This window comes from Panthera uncia, chromosome C2, assembly GCF_023721935.1.
Source record: "Panthera uncia isolate 11264 chromosome C2, Puncia_PCG_1.0, whole genome shotgun sequence".
NCBI lineage: Eukaryota > Metazoa > Chordata > Mammalia > Carnivora > Felidae > Panthera > Panthera uncia.
Genome location: NC_064810.1, coordinates 5,864,066 through 5,887,967, shown reverse-complemented (window position 1 = coordinate 5,887,967; position 23,902 = coordinate 5,864,066). Strand labels below are relative to the sequence as shown.

At 42.5% G+C, this 23,902-nt stretch overlaps 1 protein-coding gene across 1 annotated transcript in view; it reads left to right on the top strand.

Moving 5' to 3' along the window:
* The window catches only part of SH3BGR (SH3 domain binding glutamate rich protein), a 57,397-nt gene that overhangs the window by 15,264 nt on the left and 18,231 nt on the right, over positions 1-23,902 (top strand). Inside the window, exon 3 of the mRNA XM_049627852.1 lies at positions 3,698-3,778. Within this exon, the coding sequence (XP_049483809.1) occupies positions 3,698-3,778 (81 nt within the window). The remainder of the gene's footprint in view (positions 1-3,697; positions 3,779-23,902) is intronic.

Sequence of the window (23,902 nt, the reverse complement as noted above, 5' to 3'; positions counted from 1 at the left end):
ATGTCGAGGTAGTTCTGAGCACCGCTGTGTCCCTGCCTGTGTGAACTGCCCCGTGCAGAGCAGATGAAGACATTATCCCGAGGGCGTGGCCGACCACCATTAGCTAGAGAAAGGGGACGCCCGACGGGAAGCCAGGCACAGTGGAGGCCAGCTCACCCGCCTGGCAGAGGAGTGCTAACTGGACGCAGCAGACATGTCTGTCGATGCCAGGTTGGAGGCTGTGCATCTTAGCCCAGGTAAGGACTGGGTGCCTGCCTGGGCCTGAACACAACCAAAGGGGACCTGGGCCACTCAGCACAGGCGGGCATCCTCAGGGCTGCAAGGGAAACGGGATGCGAGGCCAGTGAGGCGGGGGTGGGGCAGGGCTCTCTCAACGCATAGATGTTACTGAACAAGCTGTTTCACATCGTTGAAAACTTACTATGAGGGGCGCCCGGGTGGCTCCGTCGGTTAAGCACCCGACTCTTGACTCAAGATTGCACGGCTCCTGAGTTTGAGCTCCACGTCTGGCTCTTGCTGACAGTGTGGAGCCTACTTGGGATTCTCTCTCCCCTTCCCTCTCTACCCCTCCCCTGCTATCTCACTCTCTCTCTCTCTCAAAATAAATAAATAAAACAAAATAACAAAACAAAGCAAAAAACCTATGTGTGTACCAGATATCAAAAGAGACTTCAACACCTCACTCACCATTTCCTTATTTACGTGTGTGTTTTTTTTTAATTTATTTATTTTGAGAGAGTGCACGCATGGGAGGGGCAGAGAGAGAGGCGGAGAGAGAGAGAATCCCAAAAAGACTTTGCTCTGTCAGCGTAGAGCCCGATTCGGGGCTCATTCTCACACACCGTGAGATCATGACCGAAATCAAGAGCTGGATGCTTAACTGACTGAACCACCCAAGAGCCCCTGTCTTGTTTTTTAGTACTTTAGTTTGTTGGTCTTCATCCTACCCCACAACTTAGACATTTCTAATTATTTTTTTTTTTAACATTTATTTATTTTTGAGAGAGAAGGAGTGGGAGAAGGGCAGAGAGAGAGAGGGAGACACAGAACCCGAAGCAGGCTCCAGTCTCCGAGCTGTCAGCACAGAGCCTGATGCGGGGCTTGAACTCACGAACTGTGAGATTGTGACCTGAGCCGAAGTCGGATGCTTAACCAACTGAGCCCCCCCAGGTACCCCTAATGATTGTTTTTATAGTCAATGTTTGTTTAGTTTAGATTTACCCACATATTTATTAATATCTTTGCTCATGATTCCTTCTTGCATCTTAGATAATATATTTGCAGTCACTTTCTGTTTGCCTAGTATAGCCTGTAAAAGTTTCTTTGAGTATCTATTGGTGGTAACCTCTCTAAATTTTGGAGTAAAAAGGACATTTTTCAGGGGTGCCTGGGTGGTTCAGTCAGTTGAGCATCTGACTCTTGATTTCAGCACAGGTCATGATCCCAGGGTTGTGGGATTGAGCCCTGAGTAGGGCTCCATGCCGAGTGTGGAGCCTGCTTAAGATTCTCTTTCTCTCCCCTCTGCCCTGCTCATGCTCTCTCTAAAAAAAAAAAAAAAAAAAAAAAGAAAGAAAGAAAGACAGACTAATGTTGGTTTTACCTCATGTCTAAAAAAGTTTCACTGGGTCTAAAATTCTGGGTTGATGGTTATTTTTTCAAAACACATGAAACTATTATGTTGCTTTCTTCCAACTTCTGTGTTGCCGTCCAGAAGCCACTTGTCAATCTAATTGTCTTCCTTTCATGGGGAAGGGTCTTTTTCCTTGTCCCCCTTCCCCCTGCCTCCTTCACTTTCCCCTCCCACTCTGCCCCCCTTTTATAAAACTCCCCACCTTGAGGAGGCTCTAGGCTTTAGCCACTCTCGCTTTTACTCACCGTGGCATCAAAGTTGGCATAAAGATCTGCCAGCTTTGTTGCAAACTCAGCCTTGGTGTGTGCTTGTTCCTAGGACTCCTGGCCTCACCTGGTCGTGATCTTTCCTTTCGTATCACCAGCTCAGCAGTGCGCCTACACTTCTTTTCTCAATCTGGCTTCAGGGCATCTAATGCTACTCTAACGTGACTGGAAGTTGAAAAAACCGTTTCATACTCATGATTTCCTGTATCTGTTTGTTAGCATCAAGTCAAAAATCACGACAAATTGTTCTTTGGTCCTCTGAAGCTGAAGGAGCTATTTGGACCCAAGTTGAAGCAGAGGACAATTCACTCAACTATGAGGAAATCGTTCTTGACTGGAAAGCTTCTAGAGTTGGCCAACTAGAGAAGTCGTAGATCTTTTCGGAATTTTTGAAAAACAGCATAAATTTATTTTATTATATTTCACCTGCTCTCTATGGGTACTAACGCATTCTATCATGTGATCCTTTACCAACGCCTAGCAAGTGGGTGCCCCAGGAATCAGCCAGAATTTCTGACACCAAAGGATCACTTGCTCACGATGCTCTATTTCCTTCAACTCAGATTTGAGGCGGCTTCCAAACATGTATTCAGCATACAAGAATAAATTTAATCACTGAGGGAATCCAGGCAACAGGTAGGAAAATAATAAAGCTTTGGGCAAGGTCGACACACAAGAATACACAACACTTTCTTCCCAATGTCAGTGGCCTGTATTTGGTTTTAAGGTTCTTAATACATAAGAGTAGGGTAGACAGTAACACCACTGAGTTGGTGTGAGTGCCGTCTGTTCAAGCTGGGCCAGACACACTGCCCTCAGTGTGTGAAGAGACTATATCACTGTCCTGATGACACACATTGGCAGTCTGGGGAAGTAGTCTGGGGAATACCTCGTATGTTTTAATTGTATGAAATGAGGGGCGCCTGGGTGGCTCAGTCGGTTAAGCGTCCAACTTCGGCTCAGGTCATGATCTCACGGTTCGTGGGTTCGAGCCCCGCGTCAGTCTCTGTGCTGACAGCTCAGAGCCTGGAGCCTGCCCCCGATTCTGGGTCTTTTTCTCTCTCTGCCCCTCCCCAACTTGTATGCTCTCTGTCTCTCTCTGTCTCTTTCAAGGGTATGAAATGAAATTCTTCTGAGCTGTGGACCATCGCACTACTGGTTTAGGGCTGGACCCGCCTGCTGGGTGGGCTGTGGTGGGGCAGCGGGGTGGCAGAGGGACTTCACTGAGCCCCAGACTTCAGTCAGTTACCGGGTCTCACCTCCTTCTGTAGTTTTTCCCCTTTGCCGAAACAAGTGTTGCTGTAAGCCCTCCGTAATCTTATGGCTGCTGGGACCAGAAGGTCTGAGATGGGGCTGGTCCCCTAGAAGCTACGATAGTAACACTGGAGAAATCCTGTGTCGTCTTAGTCCCCGCTGATCAGGGTCCAAATCCACGGGGCCAGATTACAAGGAAAGGAGCTAAAGATGTGAAACTTTTAGAGAATCCTTCACTCTATATATCTGAGTCTTGTCAGCGATTCCTGAACACAAACTGGTGTGTGTGGGGGTGTGTGTGAGTTCTCACTGTTCTGTATTCCACACAGTGAAATGATAAAAACAAATGTAAAGTTCATGGTTAGAGATTCTTAACTTTGGGGGTTAGTCATCTTTGACAAAACAAACTGGGATAACCTTTTGTGTTAGCTTCTAGCTTAATGACTAATAAAAAAGGTCAACTTAGGTAAATATTCTGGCTCTCCAGTGTGCAGTGGGTTTAAACACTTTTTTTTCTTTCTTTTTTTTTTTTTTTTTTTGCTTCAAGGATTTTGACTCTTTCTTCTCTGCCAAAGAAGAGAATATTATTTATTCATTTCTTGGTTTGGCTCCCCCTCCAGGCTCAAAGGTAAGCTTACACACCCCATTGAGGCTCAGTACGAGTCATAATAAATGAAGATAGAAATCAGCATCCAAGCTGTTTAATAAATGATGATCTTTTTTAAAAAAAAATGTTAATGTCTAATTTTTGAGAGAGAGACAGAGACAGAGCGTGAGTGGGGGAGGGGCAGAGAGAGGGGGAGACCCAGAATCTGAAGCAGGCTCCAGGCTCTGAGCTGTCAGCACAGAGCCTAATATGGGGCTCGAACTCATTAATGGTGAGATCATGCCCTGAGTTGAAGTCGGACGCTTAACCAACTGAACCACCCAGATGCCCCATAAATGATGATCTTTAAGTTAACACGATTTTTAATATATTCCTTATTCTGATGAAGTCTTATGCATAGAGATAATGCAAGGTTTTTACTAAAGTATGTTCCAAAACTATGCTTTTCATATTTTTGCTATATTTTTCTATATTTTATACCTTGTTGTAGTAAGTTTTACAATACTGAAATTAAGAAATACTGCATTCAGTAATTTTAAATACACTAAATAAAGATGTACAAATTTGAGTTCCCAGATTGTGTTTATGAAGTTATTTTTTAATGAACTGACTTGTTATGTGACTTATTTTAGTTAATTTTACAATACTATATCACCCTATTTTAATTCTATTTAAAATGAGTTGAACTTTGCTTTTTTATCTGGTAAAGAGGGGGGAAAGTAAAATCTAGACACAGTCTCAGCGGGGTTTTTTTTTCTTCTGGTGTTGTCTCATCTTTGATTACATAAAATTATTTCAGTTTCATACAGAATTATGCTAATGAAGCTAATATTAGGAATTTGCCTACTGGAGATCACCTAGCTTCAGTCTCTGCACCAAATCACTGCATCCTTACTTCTCCCAAGATCTCACACATGACTGTCCACAGATACGAGACAAGTACACATTTGTTTGATTCATGTATTTCTTAATTTGTTTGTACTCCGCTTCATTTCAAAAATGATTTGTGATGATCGAGTCCAATTCTCATTGTAGGAGAAACACCTCAAAATGCTACCTTATAGAGATGGGTTGGTCTCAGAGGCATGTGGCCGTGCTGTCTTTCATATGTCAGCATTCTTCAGGTAACGCCATTTGGGACCTCTTAGTGCTCAGGTTAACATGTGCGAGTCTAGCACCAATTCCTTGTCCAAAGGTAACATGTAGGTTTCACAGTTGGTTAATGGGTTTATAGGAGGAAGGAAATCTTCCCTTTTAGTGAAATACCTTTCTGGCCTGAGTCAACTTGAATGCAACACATTTCAAATGCCGTATTGACAATTAAAAAAAGGGTATTACATGCAATCTAATCTTTTTTAATTGGTGTAGGAGTTTGGTATGAGGGTTTTATTTGGTGTAGGAGTTTGTTAACCGGGTCCTATTAGTTTAGTTATTATGTTTAAGACACGGTGCCTTGGTGTTAAGGTATATTTCTTGGTGGGGACGCTCAGGTGACTTGTGTCTTGAAGATAGGAAGGAAGGGTAGACTGTTTCAGGCAAAGGGAAGAGCAAGTGCAAAGGCCCTGAGGCAGGAGAGAGCCTGGAAATTGTAAGAGCTGCCACGAGGCCGGCATTGCCAGAGTGAGGGGTGGGGGTACCACAGGAGGTGGGATCTGCGGGTGGGCAGCCCGTGGGCCACAGCAATGTTCCAGATTCTATCTCAGGTGCAGTGGAGATGATGTAAGAGGTTTAAGTGGAGAAGTAGTCTCTCTTTTGTTTGTTTTTGTTTTATTTTATTAATTATTATTATTATTTTAAAATATAATTTATTTTCAAATTGGCTAACATACAGTGTGTAAAGTGTGCTCTTGGTTTTTGGGGTAGATTCCCGTGGTTCACATTCCCGTGTTGCTTACATACAACACCCAGTGCTCATCCCAATATAAGTGCCTTCCTCAATGTACATCACCCACTTTCCCCTCTCCCCCACGCTCCCATCAACCCTCAGATTGTTCTCTGTATTTAAGAGTCTCTTATGGTTTGTCTAGTGGAGAAGTATTCTTATCTCCTTCTTGAAAACTCATTTTGGCTACTATGGGATAAATGGACTAGAAGGGTACAAACTGTCTTGGCAATGGGTGAGATATCATGGCGACTTGGACCAGGGTGGTGGGATAGAACGATACAGAGTGGAGATTTTAGGGCCTGTTTTGGAGGAAGACTTGGTAAGACTTGCTGATGGATTGAATGTGGGGGTGGGATGGAACGAATGAGTGCTTCTAGCCGTTGGGTATAGACATTCACTTTGGTTGGAGGTGCCATCTTTACAGGGGGGTGTTAAGTTTGAACAAGACAACTAAGTGAAGAAGTGAGGTAGACAGTAGTGAATTGATCTGTGTCTCATTGAGGTCCGGTGGAGGAGCCACATGGGGAATCCACTAGCATGTGGATGGGGCTAAAGTAGAGAGGGGGTCAGTAGCAAGGAGGCCGGGCTTGGAGGTGCTCCAAGCTTAAAGCGTAGAGGATAAGCAGAGGCCGGTTGAGGAGGCAAAGGTGGACAGTCTTGAGGCATGAGGAGACCCAGAGCGTGTGGTGTTAAGGCAGCCAAGGGGGAACATTTTTCACACAAGAGGGTCTGATGCTTCCGAGAGATTGAGTCAGTGAGGACAAAAAAGTGACCATTGGCCTAGATAACACAGAGGTCCTTGGTAGCCATGTCAGAAGTAGTCTCTGAGGAGGGGTGAAGATAGAAGCAAGATTGGGGGGGTTGAAGGAGAGCTGGTGGTAAGAAGGAAGAATTACATATGGTCAGTTATCTCTGGGGAGTTTCCCAGGGACGGGAGAATATGGCAGCAGCATTGTTTTTAAAGCGTCTGCACATTACTGCTGTGGGAACCTTGGGTCCAGGCGCTTTGAGCTGCTGGCGCCAGGTGTCCTTGCCTTCTCTCTCCTGCCACCTGCTGGACAGACTCCTGCTACTTCTCATCCTCCCCTTTCCAGGCCCCAGACCAGTGGGCGGTGGGAGGGGAGTCTAGATTTTACAGCTGAAGACCCAGTGGGGGGTTTTGTAAACAACAAAGACTTTTCTATTCCGGGTCAGTGGTAGTCTGGCCGAGCCTAGGAAGGAGGATTTTCCTTTAACCTTTTATAGGTCAAATTCTTAGACAGAGTCCCCCTCTTCCCCAGGAGTCACAGTGAATGGGGGGCAGAGGGGCAGCAGAGCAGAACACCCTCTCTGTTCACAGACCATCCTGGGCGTCATGTTCTTTCCGTTTCTTTTCGTGTAATGTGCTGTTTTTCTTAATGATCATTTCTTACTTTTTAAAAGTTTGTTTATTTTAACGTTTATTCATTTTTGAGAGAGACAGCGTGAAATGGGGGAGGGGCAGAGAGAGAGGGAGACACAGAATCCGAAGCAGGCTCCAGGCTCCGAGCCGTCAGCACAGAGCCCGACGCGGGGCTCGAGCTTACGAGACGACGCGGGGCTACGAGATCGTGACCTGAGCCAAAGTCAGACGCTCAGCTGACTGAGCCATCCAGGTGCCCCGCTAACTCTTCAATTTTCTAATCTCTTCACTTTCATTTTCTGTGTTTTTGTCTTTCTCTCCCTTCTGGGACATTTCTTCCACTTTTTATACCACCTTCTATTTTTTCCCCTATCGATCTTGTTTTATTTCTCACAAACTTTTTTTTTCTCTTTGGTTTTCTCTGGCTACTCCCTTACCAAATAGCTTCCTGTTCTTGTTGTACAGGTTCATTATTTTTCTTACCTCTGAGTTTATTAAATACGGGTTTTTCTTTTTACACACTTTCTTCAACTCTCTGCATTCCCTCTTTGTCTAAGTGTCCCCTGTCTCTGTTTCCTTTTTATTTTTATGTAAGATGTTTTTCTCAGATGTGTGGGGACCCTTGACTGTATTTAAGATCAAGGTGCTAAAAGGCTGAATGGATGCTCTCTATCCATGGTCACGACTGTCCGGGTGGTGGACTTCCCCATGGGATGATTTAGCGAGGACTTACTGGCTTTCTGTTAGGGATCCTGTACCGTGGGCTTTTTCGGTTGGTTCAGGTGAACTTCTCCAGGGAGGAATCTTCCATTTCCTGAAGTGGTAGTGGGGGTGGGGGCGGTGATGGAGGTGATGATGGTGGAGGTGATGGTGTTAGTGGGTGCGGAGGGGATAGTGGTGGGAGTGATGGCGGTGGTGATGGTGGCGGTGGTCGTGGAGGTGATAATGGAGATGACGACTGTGGTGGTGAGCGGAGAGTAATTCTGGTTGTCAGTGCTCTGGATGCAGGTTGGGAAGGGGGACAGGAATGCCTCCTTTTTTATGACGTGGACTTCTCAGGTAGATCCTGGGTCCCCACCTCAGCTGGCCTCATGATCAAGAGGTCAGAGTCTTCCTGGTTCAACTTGTGCAGAGACTAATCCTCTGTGAGTAGGCAGTTGCCTGCCATCCAGGAACGTGGAGGGAATCTAAATCTGCTTCTCATTCCCCCTCATCCCTTTTTGTAAGAAACGATGTCTTAGATTTTTTGAGGTTAAGCCAATTATTACTCAACCATTTCCTTTTCTGCCTTCAAAATTTGTGCATTTTTTTTTTTTTTTTTTTTTTTTTTTTTTAATGCGGTAGCCTCTCACTTGTTCTTTTTGTCCTTGTAAGTTTACCCTTTAAAAGAAAATGTCTTTGGGGCACCTGGGTGATTCAGTCGGTTGAGCGTCCGACTTCAGCTCAGGTCATAATCTCGCGGTCTGTGAGTTCGAGCCCCGCGTCGGGCTCTGTGCTGACGGCTCGGAGCCTGGAGCCTGCTTGGGATTCTGGGTCTCCCTGTCTCTCTGACCCTCCCCCGTTCATGCTCTGTCTCTCTCTGTCTCAAAAATAAATAAATACTAAAAAAACCTTTTTTTAATACAACAAAACGTCTTTTTTAAAAAACATGTTTATTTTATTTATTTTGAGAGAGAGAGAGAGAGTGAGTGCAAGCTGGGGAGGGGCAGAGGGAGAGAGAGAGAGAATCCTGAGCAGATTCCACACTCATCGCAGAGCTTGATGAGGGGCTCAATCTCATGACTATGAGATCATGAATCTGAGCCAAAATACAGAGTTGGTTGTTAACATGCTGAGCCATCCAGGTGCCCTGAAAATGTCTTTGCTATCATGTCAGTGGGGTTCCGGGAAGGAGCCAAGGCAAGTAGCTGCATTTAATTTTCCACAAATAACTAGAAACTGACTCTCATTTTCAATGACCCCAGTCTTCTCATAAAGTATCATCCTCTATTCTTCTATTAAGTTCTTTCCATATGTCAGTTAATTCTATCTAATTTATTTCAGTTATATAATGAAATTAAATGTCTAATTTTTGATCGTCTTTTTAAAAACACTATACTGAGATGTAATTTATACACTACACAATTCACCCAGTGAAAGTATACAATTGATGGCTTTTTAGTATATTCACAGGGTTGTGCAACCATCATATCACCATGATCTACTTCCAGAACATTTTCATCAGTCACTCCCCAAAAACCCCCACCTCCACTAGCTGTTACCCACCCCCCCCTCCAAAAACTACCTATTCTCTCAGCACTAAAGAACCACAAATATACTTTTTTCTATGTAGATTTTCCTCTTCTGGGCCTTTTGTATAAATGGAATCACACAGCATTTTGTTCTTTGTGCCTGTCTTCTTTAACTTAGCATAATGCTATCAAGGTACATCCATTTTCTGGTATATATCAGGACTTCTTTTTTATGCAGATAACATTTTATTTTGTGGATAGACCAATTCTCTTTATCCATTCACCAGTTGATGGACACTTGAATTGTTTTCATTTTGGGGCTATTATGAGTAATGGTCTTACGACCATTTGTGTATCTTTTGTTTAATTTTATTTTAAATAGTGCTATTTGTTAGTAGAGAATCACTTGTATAGGTTTAAAAATCCAGGGGCGCCTGGGTGGCTCAGTCGGTTAAGCGTCCGACTTCGGCTCAGGTCACGATCTCGCGGTCCGTGAGTTCGAGCCCCGCGTCGGGCTCTGGGCTGATGGCTCGGAGCCTGGAGCCTGCTTCCGATTATGTGTCTCCCTCTCTCTCTGACCCTCCCCCGTTCATGCTCTGTCTCTCTCTGTCTCAAAAATAAATAAACTTAAAAAAATAAAATAAAAATCCAGGTACCTGAGTTCTGCTTCAGACCCACAGATCCTGAATTGCTGGGGAGAGGCCGAAGGATCTCCATTTTTTTTTTTTTTTTAATTTTTTTTTTTAACGTTTATTTATTTTTGAGACAGAGAGAGACAGAGCATGAACGGGGGAGGGTCAGAGAGAGGGAGACACAGAATCCGAAACAGGCTCCAGGCTGTCAGCACAGAGCCTGACGCGGGGCTCGAACTCACGGACCGCGAGATTGTGACCTGAGCCGAAGTCGGACGCTTAGCTGACTGAACCACCCAGGCGCCCCGGATCTCCATTTTTAAAATGTTCTTTGATTTAGGGGTGCCTGGGTGGCTCAGTCGGTTAAGCATCTGATTTCGGCTCAGGTCATGATCTCATGATTCATGAGTTTGAGCCCTGTGTCAAGCTCTGTGCTGACAGCTTGGAGTCTGGACCCTCCTTTGGATTCTGTGTCTCCCTCTTTCTCTGCCCCTCCCCTGCTTGCCCTCTGTCTGTCTGTATCTCTTTCTCTCAAAAATAAACATTTAAAAAAAGTTAAAAAAAAAGTTCTTTGGTTGATTCTGATGCACACTTCTGTTTAGCAGCCACTAACCTAGGGACTCATTTAAATATTCACGTATGTGCCTCTCCAAAATGAATGCGATAACATATTTGCTTTGGTTAAAAAACTCGTAGAGAAACTATGAGGTCATTTTGCTTCCTTCCTTCCCTGGAGACCACAAACATCATGAATTTTAAAAAAATTATATATAAAACTATATGTAAAAACTGTATATTTATCTGCTTAAACAGTACATATGTTTTGTATTTTCACACCTTTTTTAGAATGTTCTATAGCTGGCTCTTTAAAAAAACAACATTATGCTTTGAGATGTATCTACACTAACGTATGTAAATCTGTTTCAGCCTCTGCTGTGTTTTATCTTGTCCCATTTAAAAAATATCTAATCTTAATTTTTAAATCCTGCCTTGATTTGTGCTTAAATACTGTCATGTTACATGAAATTCTCTTTAAGGCGAATAAAGGGATGGCCATGGCATTATAAAACCCAGCGTAGCGAGAGCTAAGAGACTATCCAGTCCAGATTCTTCTCTTCCAGAGGAGGGACTTGAAGCCCACAGGGTTTACACATACTCCACTCACTAGCGGCATAGACTGTGCTAGAATGGTGGTGTCAGCATTGCTTGGCTTTATACATGGAGAAAGTCCTTCAGGTGTCCTTTGGGAAGACAGACACTTCATGATTTATGGAAATGATATTATTTGTCACAGTGTCATTTTGTAGTAAACAACACTGTGGAGAAGTAGCAGCAAGGAAATTAATCTAGCTCTAAAAATAGACACCTTGACAATTACATAGAAAATGTATGCTTATAAAATATTAAGTATTATACACCACATTTTTGCTTTTAGAATATTGTTTTTGTCTAAGGCGGGAGCAGCAGGTCATTTTCCCCAAGAGGGCCTTGCAAGTGAGCACTGGCTCCATTAAGGCAACTTTAGTTCTTTAAAGCCATCTGGTCATATCTGATTAAATGAGCATCATTCTTAATACCACACTTCAGGCAAGGCTTTGATTGCATAACCAGTTTCCAGTTAATGCCCTGGCAATAAGGAATACACATCCTCCTTCTTTTTTTTTTTAATGTTTATTTTATTTTTGAGACAGAGAGACAGAGCATGAGTGGGGGAGGGGCAGAGAGAGAGAGAGACCCAGAATCCCAAGCAGGCTCCAGGCTCCGAGCTGTCAGCACAGAGCCCGACGCGGGGCTCGAACTTGTCAACTGGGAGATCATGACCTGAGCCGAAGTCGGATGCTCAACTGACTGAGCCCCCCAGGCGCCCCAAGGAATACACATTCTTACTGAACCCAGGCAAATAACTATATTGCCCTGAAACATGGAAAGACTTAACAAGAATCTTCGAATTCTGAAGGAGTCAGGCAGAGAGAGTATCACTTACAAATGTCTCATTTCAACTTATAAAAATAGAGCCTCCTACATTGTTGAGATTTATAAAAAGCTTAAGAGGAAGGACAGAGGGTTTCCTCATATGTCTAGAAAATAGGACATTAAAATAACATCAACAGTATTCTAAACAAAACCTGTCCTCATCCATCACTGATTCATTCAGGTCTATGTAATTAATTCTTGTTCCACTGGACCTGCGGTTGGTAGTTTCATGAACCCATCTGCTTCTCAAGTGAAATTCTGGAAATCCTGACTCAGTCCACTGGTATGGTATCAGTGATCTTTGAGCGTTGCCATCAGAAGCCTATCCGAGAAAGCACCTGCCATATAATCCTTTTCCATGGGGCTCTGGGTCATTCTGTGTGGCAGGTGAGGCATTCTGGCTCCCCGCGGACTGGAAAAGCTTTCAGGGAAGCATCCAAATAAAACAAGCTAAGAAAAATCTCTGCGGATGACGACAAAAGACTTAAAATAACTGTGGTTAATTTTATAACTGATAATTTTCAAAGGTGAAAGATTTTATGGGAATTATAACAAGAATAATGGCCCGGTATGAACATTTGGTTGTTTCTGTGGCGTGCAAAACAAAATAATAAAGTCAATCCAAAAAGTTTTAGACAAAGTATCTATAAACACAATCACTAAACCTATTTTCAAAGAAGATAGCAAACATTATATTTTATTTGTAAAAATGGATGAATAGCGGAAAACTTTAAAAAAATTTTTAATTAATTAATTTTTCATTCATTCATTTATTTATTTAATATGCATCCAAGTTAGTTAGCATATGGTGCAACAATGATTTCAGGAGTAGATTCCTTAATGCCCCTTACCCATTTAGCCCATCCCCCCTCCTACAACCCCTCCAGCAACCCTGTTTGTTTTCCATATTTAAGAGTCTCTTATGATTTGTCCTCCTCCCTGTTTTTATATTATTTTTGCTTCCCTTCCCTTATATTCATCTGTTTTGTATCTTAAGTTCCTCATATGAGTGAAGTCATATGATATTTGTCTTTCTCTGATTTCGCTCAGCTTAATAATACCTTCCAGTTCCATCCACATAGTCGCAAATGGCAAGGTTTCATTCTTTTTGATTGCCAAGTAATACACCATTGTATATATATACCACATCTTCTTTATCCATTCATCCATCGATGGACATTTGGGCTCTTTCCATACTTTGGCTATTGTCGATAGTGCTGCTGTAAACATGGGGGTGCATGTGTCCCTTCGAAACAGCACACCTGTATCGCTTGGATAAATGCCTAGTAGTGCAATTGCTGGGTGGTAGGGTGGTTCTATTTTTAGTTTTTTGAGAAACCTCCATACTGTTTTCCAGAGTGGCTGCACCAGCTTGCATTCCCACCAACAATGCAAAAGAGACCCTCTTTCTCCACAACCTCTCCAACATTTGTTGTTGCCTGCGTTGTTAATGTTAGCCATTCTGACAGGTGTAAGGTGGTATCTCATCGTGGTTTTGATTGGTATTTCCCTGATGATGAGTGATGTTGAGCATTTTTTAATGTGTCGGTTGGCCATCTGGACGTCTTCTTTGGAGAAGTGTCTATTTATGTCTTTTGCCCATTTCTTCACTGGATTATTTGTTTTTTGGGTGTTGAATTTGATAAGTTCTTTATAGATTTTGGATAATAACCCTTTATCTGATATGTCATTTGTGAATATCTTCTCCCATTCCATCGGTTGCCTTTTAGTTTTGCTGATTGTTTCCTTCTCTGTGCAAAAGCTTTTTATTTGGTGAGGTCCCAGTAGTTCATTTTTGCTTTTGCTTCTCTTGCCTCCAGAGACGTGTTGAGTAAGAAGTTGCTGCGGCCAAGATCAAAGAGGTTTTTGCCTGCTTTCTCCTCTAGGATTTTGATGGCTTCCTGTCTTACGTTTAGGTCTTTCATCCATTTTGAGTTAATTTTTGTGTATGGTGTAAGAAAGTGGTCCTGGTTCATTTTTCTGCATGTTTCAGTCCAGTTTTCCCACCATTTGCTGAAGAGACTATCTTTATTCCATTGAATATTCTTTCCTGCTCTGTCAAAGATTAGTTGGCCATACATTTGTGTGTCCATTTCTGGGTTCTTTATTCTGTTCCATTGATCTGAGTGTCTGTTTTTGTGCCAGTTTTTTTGTTTTGTTTTTTTTTTTTTTTTTAGAGAGAGGTTGCAAGTGAGCAAGGGGCAGAGAGAGAGAGAGAGAGAGAGGGAGGGAGGGAGGGAGAGACAGAATCTCAGGAGGGACAAATACAGATATAGAGAGAGGGAGTGAGAAGCAGGGCTCACCTGAAGCGGGGCTCATGCTTTTTACCCAGAGTGGGGCTTGAGCTCACCCCAAGTGGGGCTCATGCTCACCCGATGTGAGACTCGAACTCATGAACCGTGAGATCATGACCTGAGCCAAAGTCAGATGCTTAACGACTGAGCCACCCTGGCGCCCTGAGGAATACTCTTGATATAACACAATTACCCCGAAACATACTAGACCATGAATATACCCAGCATATGTGCCATGAAATATACCACGAATGCCAAGCACATTCTTACCATATATGGTAGGAATATATCAATAATATTCAGTAAGGACATTCAGTACGTCTGGAGTGGATCCTAAACACCTATATATTAATAAAACTATATGAGTAGGTGATGGGAATACCCAATTGAAAACTACTGTTCCAGGATATGCTAGATTGAAATGAAAGAAGTAAAGATTTGATCAAGTTAGGATTTAAAGCAAATTACTGAAGTTATGATTGATAACCTATACCACCGTTGTCAAATGTCAGGAAAAGAAGCACTAGGAATCAGTGTCTCTGATACATTATTTCAGGCACGGGAATATTACTAAGCTATCAACAGCAAACATCCACTTATATATATAATTAGATTGCCTCTAGCTGGTGGAGAGGAAGACAGCCATGCCCACCTTAGAGCACTGTTCATACACCGCAGTGGGGGGGACTACTGGGCGTCAGAATCCTGTATCCCAGGGAGGCTCTAACACTCCCAACAGCAACACCCACATTGCTCAGAAGAGCCTTCCAGACCCTCTGGCCAAGTCAGGCCACGTCCTCTTTGGGAAGGTGGCTTTGCTCTTGGGACACGCCCCCGTCTGGTGAACGACACACAGATGAGGCACCTGCATCGTGTCATTTTGGGCTCCAAATGATGTGTGATGAAAGTTTTGATACCCGTTTTCTGGCATGATCGGTGAGCTCCCATCGAAAGCAGTTTTGAGTCCCGGCAACAATATCTCAGCCAGCGAGGCATTTCCCGGTGACCTGCGGGAGGAAGAGCAGGCGACCAGGTGACTGGGGCGCCTTCCACCGAAGGAGACAGGAGACGCGGAGAAACCTCGGGGGCGGGGAGCCGTGAGAGGCCCGAGTCTGCGGCACAAGCACGTGTTCTGGGACTTCCTGACCTGACACTGCAAGGTGAACGACAGCGTGGACGCAGGGGAGGCCCGATGGTGGTCCAGGGGCTCCGCAGGGGGAAATACACGGAGCAGGAAATAGAACCGTGAAGGAGACACCATGCGTGGGAGCCAGGAGTCTGGAATTCGGACGCAGGAGGCCCGACCTGCGAACACACGGGGGTTCCAGGAAGAACAGAAGTCCCGATGGAAGAGAAGGAATTGTGAAGGGCACGCGGGAGGGCCCGCCAGGTGAAGATGCTGGAGCCCCTGGTCCCCTGAGCGCGGGAGCCCGGAGCGGAGCCGTCTGCGGACCGGGAAGCGGGGAGGCGCGCCCGAAGGTGGCGGTGGCGAGCAAAGGGCTGATGTGAAGGGGGAAACGAAGGCCCAGAGCCCTGCCCAGGTGGGAGGGGCCCCCAGGAGGTGTATTTCAGCCTGGGGTTGGGGAGGTCGGGGAGTGATGCGGAGCAGGCCGGAAGCGGGGACCCTGTGCCCCAGCTGCACCCGGCCTTTAGCCCTGCAGTGATCCCCGGGCGGGGCGGGGCGGGGCGCGAGCTGGGGGCGGGGCCGGGAGCGGCTCCTCCCCAGGGGGCGGGGTTAGGGCTGCCCTTCAGGAGCACCGGAGAGCTGTCAATGCTGTTTGAATCCAGGCTACCTCCAAGATCAGTTAAGCCAAACTACTAGTTTGTGAGGCACTTCTGTAAGGGAAGACACTGTAATGATAGTGACATCAGGAAATTTAAACTATCTCAGAAGAATCCAGGAGTTGTGGAAGGGACTATGTAAAGATGGACTTACGGGAGAGTATCTATAATGGGTGGAAATATGGAGAAAAGAAAGGAAATGCAGGTGTTCTGCAAATGTCGCTTTAATTGGAGGAAGGCAGGTAAGCCATTTTGATGGGGGTCCATTATATCACATAATTGTGATAAATTAACAGGGAGCTTTAAGTTTTATGGATAGGAAACTAAGCAGCAGTGAAAAAAACCACTTCAGAACCGTTAGATGAACAAGGTCGAGGGCAGAGCTGAGGAAGACAGAATGAAGAAACTTAAGCCAGGAAAGTAATGAAAGGAATAGAGTAGAAAAGACAGATGAAGAGTGAATTAATATGGCAGAAGGAATTGAATTCACTCTATCAGTTGTTCCAATGAGTTTGAAGAGGCTGAAACTTCCTGCCACCCCCTTTCCCTCCACCCCCGAAAGAAGAAAAATAAAAGAAAAAAGACAAGTCAGTTTGGATTCTTGCATAGTTGTTCCACAGCTGATGAGAGAGGGGTGTTAAGATACTAAGTAAGTCAAGAGAAAGACAGGTATCATATGATTTCACTCATAGATGGAATTTGAGAAACTCAACAGAGGAACATAGGGGGAAGGAAAAAAAAAATAAGATAAAAACAGAGAGGGAGGCAAACCATAAAAGACTCTTAAATACAGAGAACAACCTGAGGGTTGTTGGAGGGGAGGTGGGTGGGGGATGGGCTAGATGGGGGATGGGAATTAAGGAGGGCACTTGGGATGAGCACTGGGTGTCATATGTAAGTGATGAATCACTGGGTTCTATTCCTGAAACCAAGACTACTCTGTATGTTAACTAACTCGAATTTAATTAAAGAAAAAAAAAGGTCTCCAACTACGATTGTGAGTTGTCTGCTCCTCCCTTTAATCCTGCCAGTTTATGCTTTGTATCGTTCATAACTCGGTGGTTAGGCACATTCATACTGATGAGTGTTATGACTTCCTAATGGATTGACATTTTGATCAACTTCAGAGGTCCCTTCTTCAGTCTCTGGTAACTCTCTTTGTCTTTCTGTTTTTTCATCATGGTATTAAATCCACTCCAGACTTCTGCTTGTGGTTCACGTGGTGTATCTCTTACCGTCCATTTACTTTCAACCTACCTGTGCTTTTATTTTTATGGTGTGTCTTTGTCGACAAGGTAGAATTGATGCTTGTGCATTTTCATTCATTCTGACAGTCTCTGTGGTGGCACCACTTAGTCCATTGATTTTTAAGGAATCATTGAATTGGTTTTGTTTAGATTATTATTATTATTAGTTTTATTATTTGTTCCCTTTCATTCCTTAGTTTGATGTCATTTTGCTTTCTTTCAGGTTATTTGAGTGTATTTTAGAATTCCCTTCCAATTTACCTGTTGGATTTTTGGCTGTACGTCTTTGAACTACTGCGTGCTGACTGCTCTAGTGATTGTAGTGTATATTCTTAGCATTTCACAGTTTAGTTAGAGTTAGTATTGTAACACTTTATAATATGTGGAAGCATTGCAGTCCTATATGTGCAGTTACTAGCCTCATCCTTTATGCTGTCTTAGCATGTGTATTACACTTGTGTGTATATCAACTCTGTAATATTGTAATTTTTGCATCAAACAGTCCTATGTATTTTAAAGAAAGCAAGAGGAAGAAGAATCTTTTCTATTTACCCAGACTTTAAAAAAAAATTTCTGATGCTTTTTATTCTTCCTGAAGAGTCAAGTTTCCATCTGGTGCCATTTCGGCCCCAAGAATGTACTTTAGCCTGGTGTATTGTTCTAGAGTGCATGTTTGCTGGCAATGAGTTTTCTCTGTGTGTGTGTGTGTGTGTGTGTGTGTGTGTGTGTGTGTTTAAGTGTCTTTATTTACTTTGAGAGAAAGAGCGTGCATGTGAGCGAGGGAGGGGCAGAGAGAGAGAGAGATTGGGAGAAAGAGAATCCCAAACAGGCAAGCTCCATGCTGTTGGCACAGAGCCCCACTTGGGGCTCGATCCCATGAACTGTGAGATCATGACCTAAACTGAAACCAAGAGTCAGATGCTTAACTGACTGAGCCACCCAGGCACCCTCTCTTAGTGTTTCTTTCTTTTTTTCTTTTCTATTTTTTAACTGAAGATGTCTTGGCTTTCATTCTTTTTTTTTTTTAATTAAAAAAATATTTATTTATTTTTGAGAGAGAGAGAGAGACAGAGTGCGAGCAGGGGAGGGGCAAAGAGGGAGGGAGACACGGAATCCAAAGCAGGCTCCAGACTCTGAGCTGTCAACACAGAGCTGGACGCAGGGCTTGAACTCACAAACTGTGAGATCATGACCTGAGCCGAAGTCGGACGCTTAACTGACTGAGCTGCCCAGGTGCCCCTTGGCTTTCATTCTTGCAGAATGTTTTTAATGAGTGTAGAATTCTTAGTTGACAGTTTTTTTCTTTCAGCACTTTGAGAGAGAAAGAGAGCGAGAGAGAGAGAGAGAGAGAGAGAGAGCGCGAGAGCGCGCACTCAGGGGAGGAGCAGAGAGAGGGAGAGGATCCCAAGCAGGCTCTGCATTATCAGCGCAGAGCCTGATGTGGGACCTAATCTCACAAACCGCAGGATCATGACAAGTTGAAACCAGGAGTCGGATGCTCAACTGACTGAGCCACCCAAGCACCCCTCTTTCAGCACTTTATGTGTTTTTTGCTTTTGTCTTGTGGTCTCTACTTTTTTTTTTTTAAGTTTATTTATTTTGAGAGAGAGAGAGTGCAAACAAAGGAGGGACAGAGAGAGGGAGGGAGCATCCCAAGTGCACACACCATTTGTGCAGAGCTTGATGCGGGGCTCGAACCCATGAATGGTGAGATTATTACCTGAGCCAGAGTCGGACGCTTAACTGACCGAGCCACCCAGCTGCCTCTGGTCTCTATACTTCTGATGAGACATTGCAGATTCTTTGAATCCTTGTTCCCTGTATGTGATATGTTATTTTTCTCTGGTCGCTTTCAAGATTTCTGTTTCTCATTGGTTTTCAGCCATTTGATTATGATGTGCCTAAAAATGATTTTCTTTGTACTTATCTTTATTGGGGTTTGCTGAGATTCTGGACTCTGTAAAAATATGTCTTTCACCAAATTCAGGAACATTTTAGCTATTATACTTTCAAATATTATTTCTGCCCCATTTGCTGTCATTTCTCCTCCTGAAACTCTAATTACATACATGTGAAAACTTTTGTTATTATTCCATACTTCCCTGAGGCTTTTTTCATTTTTTTTTTAATGTTTATTTATTTTTGAGACAGAGAGAGACACAGCATGAGGAGGGAAAGGGCAGAGAGAGAGGGAGACACAGAATGTGAAGCAGGCTCCAGGCTCTGAGCTGTCAGCACAGAGCCCGACGCAGGGCTCGAACTCACAAACTGCGAGATCATGACTTGAGCCGAAGTTGGACGCCTAACAGACTGAGCCACCCAGGCACCCCTTTAACCATTTTTAAGTGCACAGTTCCGTAATGTTAAGTAGATTCACAATGCTGTGCAAAAGATCTCCAGAACTTTTTCACTTTGCAGAACTTTATACTCCTGCAACTCCCAATTTCCTCCTCTCCCCAGTCCCTGGTCACCAGCATTTCACTTTCTGTTTCTATAAATTTGATTATTTTAGGTATGTCATATAAGTTGAATCAAAAACATTTTTTTTTTTTTAATTTATTTTTGGGACAGAGAGAGACAGAGCATGATCGGGGGAGGGGCAGAGAGAGAGGGAGACACAGAATCGGAAACAGGCTCCAGGCTCCGAGCCATCAGCCCAGAGCCTGACGCGGGGCTCGAACTCACGGACCGCGAGATCGTGACCTGGCTGAAGTCGGACGCTTAACCGACTGCGCCACCCAGGCGCCCCATGAATCAAAAACATTTGATTTCGGCTTATTTCATTTAGCATCATGCGATCAGGGTTGCTCGGTGCTGTGGCCCGTGACAGGATAACTTTTCTTTTTAAGGCCTCATGATACTCCCTTGGACGTATATACCACCGTTTGTTTATTCATTCATTCACGGATGGACATTTGGATTGTTTCTACCTCTTGGCTGTTATGAATAATACTGCTATGAACATGAACATGCAAATAATTTTTATCATGTTAAGTATCAACTCCCTCTTGAATCTTCTTACTTTGGTTCATTTTCCTATTTTTCCTTTTGTTCTGTTTGTTTGTTTGTTTGTTTGTTTGTTTTAAGTAGGCTCTGCACCCAACGTGGGGCTTCAACTCATGACCTTGAGATCAACAGTTGCATGCTCTACTGACTGAGCCAGCCAGACACCCCTGTTTTGTTTTGTTTTGTTTTATTTTTTAAACTCAGAATTTATAGTCCTTATCTGTTGGAGGGTTGGGTTTAAAAGGAGATCACTTGGCTATAATGGAATTGGGATTGACAGTGAAATTGGATTTTAAGAAAGATTGAGCCATATGTTATATATAAGAGCATAATAAAACAATCATTCAAAGAAAAAATTGAAATAAAGGGATGAGCAGGCACATACAAACAACAAGAGAGCTGGAGTGGCATTAATATCAGATAAAGAGGAATTCAAGGCCAAAAGCTTTAACTGGGTGAAAAAGATATTATATAATGAAAAATGATAAAAATCTATGAAGAAAATATAGTAGTCATGTATCTTTATGGATCATGCTAAACAGCAGTCAAGCACATAAATCAAAAACTCCTAGAAATACAATGAAAACTTGTTAAAAATATCTTTCAATAAATATGTTGTACTTGTTACTTATCAGACACTATTTTAAGCATGCACACAACTATAATTAGAAACTTCATTTAATACATATGTATAGGAAATACATCCACACGAATAACAGTATGTTAGATAGATATTAATAAAATATATTCTTCCCTTGTGCTTACTAAAACCATTTCCATAGCTATCATACACCGGGTCACAAAGAAAACCTTTGTAAATTTCAAAAGGGGATGATTTTACAGACTACGTTCTTTTTTTTTTATGGCTTTTGGAAAGCCCTTTTTATTTTATTTATTTATTTTTTAATTTTTTAAATATTTACTTTTGAGAGAGAGAGAGAGACAAAGCATGAGAGGGGTGGGGCAGAGAGAGAGGGAGACACAGAATCCAAAGCAGGCTCCAGGCTCTGAGCTGTCCATACAGAGCCCGACGCCGGGCTCGAACTCATGAACTGTGAGGTCATGACCTGAGCTGAAGTTGGACACTTAACCGACTGAGCCACCCAGGTGCCCCTTTACAGACTGCATTCTTATCCCAACTACAGAATCACAATCTGAAAGAAAAATATTGTAAAAAATTAAGAAATAAACGTACAGTATACCATTTCAAATAACTCCGTATCCAAAAAAAATTTAGCGCTGATATTACAGATCATCAAGTAATAAGCAAGAGAGATTATTTCATACCCAAACCCCAATATAGAGCCAGATCTCTGTACAGAGTGAAATTGTTAACTTTAAACACTCTACAAAACCAAGGTAAAAGCTTAGTAAAATAAATATTCAATTTAAAAATTAACAACAGGAGGGGTGCCTGGGTGGCTTGGTCAGCTATGCATCTGACTTTTGATTTCGGCTCAGCTCATGATCTCAGTTTGTGAGATGGAGCCCTGAGTCGGGCTCTGCACCGACTGCACAGAACCTGCTTGGGATTCTCTCTCCCTCTCTCTGCCCCTCCCTTTCTCATGTGTGTGTGTGTGTGTGTGTGTGTGTGTGTGTGTGCACCTTCTCTCTCTCTCTAAAAAAAAGTAACAACAGGAAAATAAAATTAAAAAGTAGGCAGTATGAACCAATAAAAAGAAAAACCAGGGGCACCTGGATGGCTCAGTTGGTGATGATCTCATAGTGGGTTCGAGCCCTGTGTTGGGCTCTGTGCTGACAGCTCAGAGCCTGGAGCCTGCTTCAGATTCTGTGTCTCCCCCTGTCTGCCCCTCGCCTGCTCATGCTCTGTCTCTCTCTCTCTCAAAAATAAATAAACATTAAAAAAAAAACAAGAAAAGAACAACCAAAATAAATACAAAAGAAGGAGAAAGTATGTGTCTGTGTGCCTATGGACATGTGTATAGGTACATATATATAATTTATATGGGATTTGAAGAAATGTAATTTGAATGTACATATATGTAATTTGATTATATATAATTTTAACAGAGAAATGAAATAGATAAAACCCCTCACCAGTTGACATATTCCTTAGAATACTTTCCATTATACGTAGGTCAATTCCTGTTATAAATACTGAGGGGAAAAGTCTAAAAATGTTAACAAATGTATAATGCAAAGCAGAATTTATTCTATTAACATAATTAATTACACAGAACTGATTAATGGAGAAAGCCTATATGATTCCATAAGTACAAAGAAGAGATTTGATACAATTCTTCAAATATTCCTAGTTAAAATTAAAATGGATTAAAATATAAATAGAAAGAAACTAATTAACCATGATAAAAACCAATTATCAAAAGGCAACTGTGCCACAGTGAATCATGAAATGTTGAATCAGTTCTTTTACAATTAGAAGCAAAACAGACATGGCTGTCATCACTGTATTATTATTAAACTTTGTTTTAGAAACTGTATTTATTATAGTAATGTAAAAGAAAGAAAATGTCTTGTATATGTAATATGTAAGAAATTTAAAAATTATCTTTATTTGTTAAATTTTTTTTTGATGTTTATTTATGTTTGAGAGAGAAAGAGAGAGAGAGAGGGACAGAGTGTGAGCGGGGGAGGGGCAGAGAGCGACGGAGACGCAGAATCGGAAGCAGGCTCCAGGGTGAGCTGTCAGCACAGAACCCAACGCGGGGCTCCAACTCATGGAACTGCAAGATCATGACCTGAGCCGAAGTCGGATGCTCAGCTGACTGAGCCACCCAGGCACCCCCAAAATTATCTTTATTTTTATATGATATAACCGTACACCTGCAAATCTCAAGAAACTCCAATAAAATCTATTAAAATTAATATGAATTTATTAAATTTCTGGATAAAAGAAAAACACTAAAAAATTAGGAGTTTTTTCAGGGCACCTGGGTGGCTCAGTCGGTTGAGCGTCTGACTTCAGCCCAGGTCATGATCTCGCAATCTGTGAGTTCGAGTCCCGCATTGGGCTCTGTGCTGACAGCTCCGAGCCTGGAGCCTGCTGCAGATTCTGTGTCTCCCTCTCTGTCCCTCCCCTGCTCACGTTCTGTCTCTCTCTCTCTCTCTCAAAACATTAAAAACATTAAACATTAAAAAAAATTAGTAGGAGTTTTCATTTATATCAACAATAATGGATAGGAAGTTACAGTGTAAAAATCAAATCTTCACAGTGGTGATAAAACTCTGTGAATGATTTAGGAATAAATTTATGAAGAAGCATACAGGGCTTCATGTTATAAAGAACATAATTTTACTCTGAAGGACGCCCACAGCTACTAAAGTAATAGCCCTACAGTGTCTCTGGGTAGGATGACTTTACAAAAAGAACTGAAAAATTTCTAAACTAATAAATATGTAGTGCCCTTTTAAACAAAAGCTTATTTTTTAAAAATTTGACACTAGGGAAAATGACCTTAAAATTTATCGGAATAATAAATGTCTGAGAAGAGCCAAGAAAATTTTTACAAAGACTTTGTGTAGCACCTTGCCTTTCTGAATCTTAAAAGCTACACTGATAAAAGCAGTATATTGGCATGGGAACTGATAAATACATTCATGGATATGCCTATATATTCATATATAGAATTGTGTATTAACAGATCCAAATATATACATAAAACTTAACAAATGACAAAAACATCTTAGTTAAATGGGAAAATGATGGTATATAAATAATGCAGACATATTTT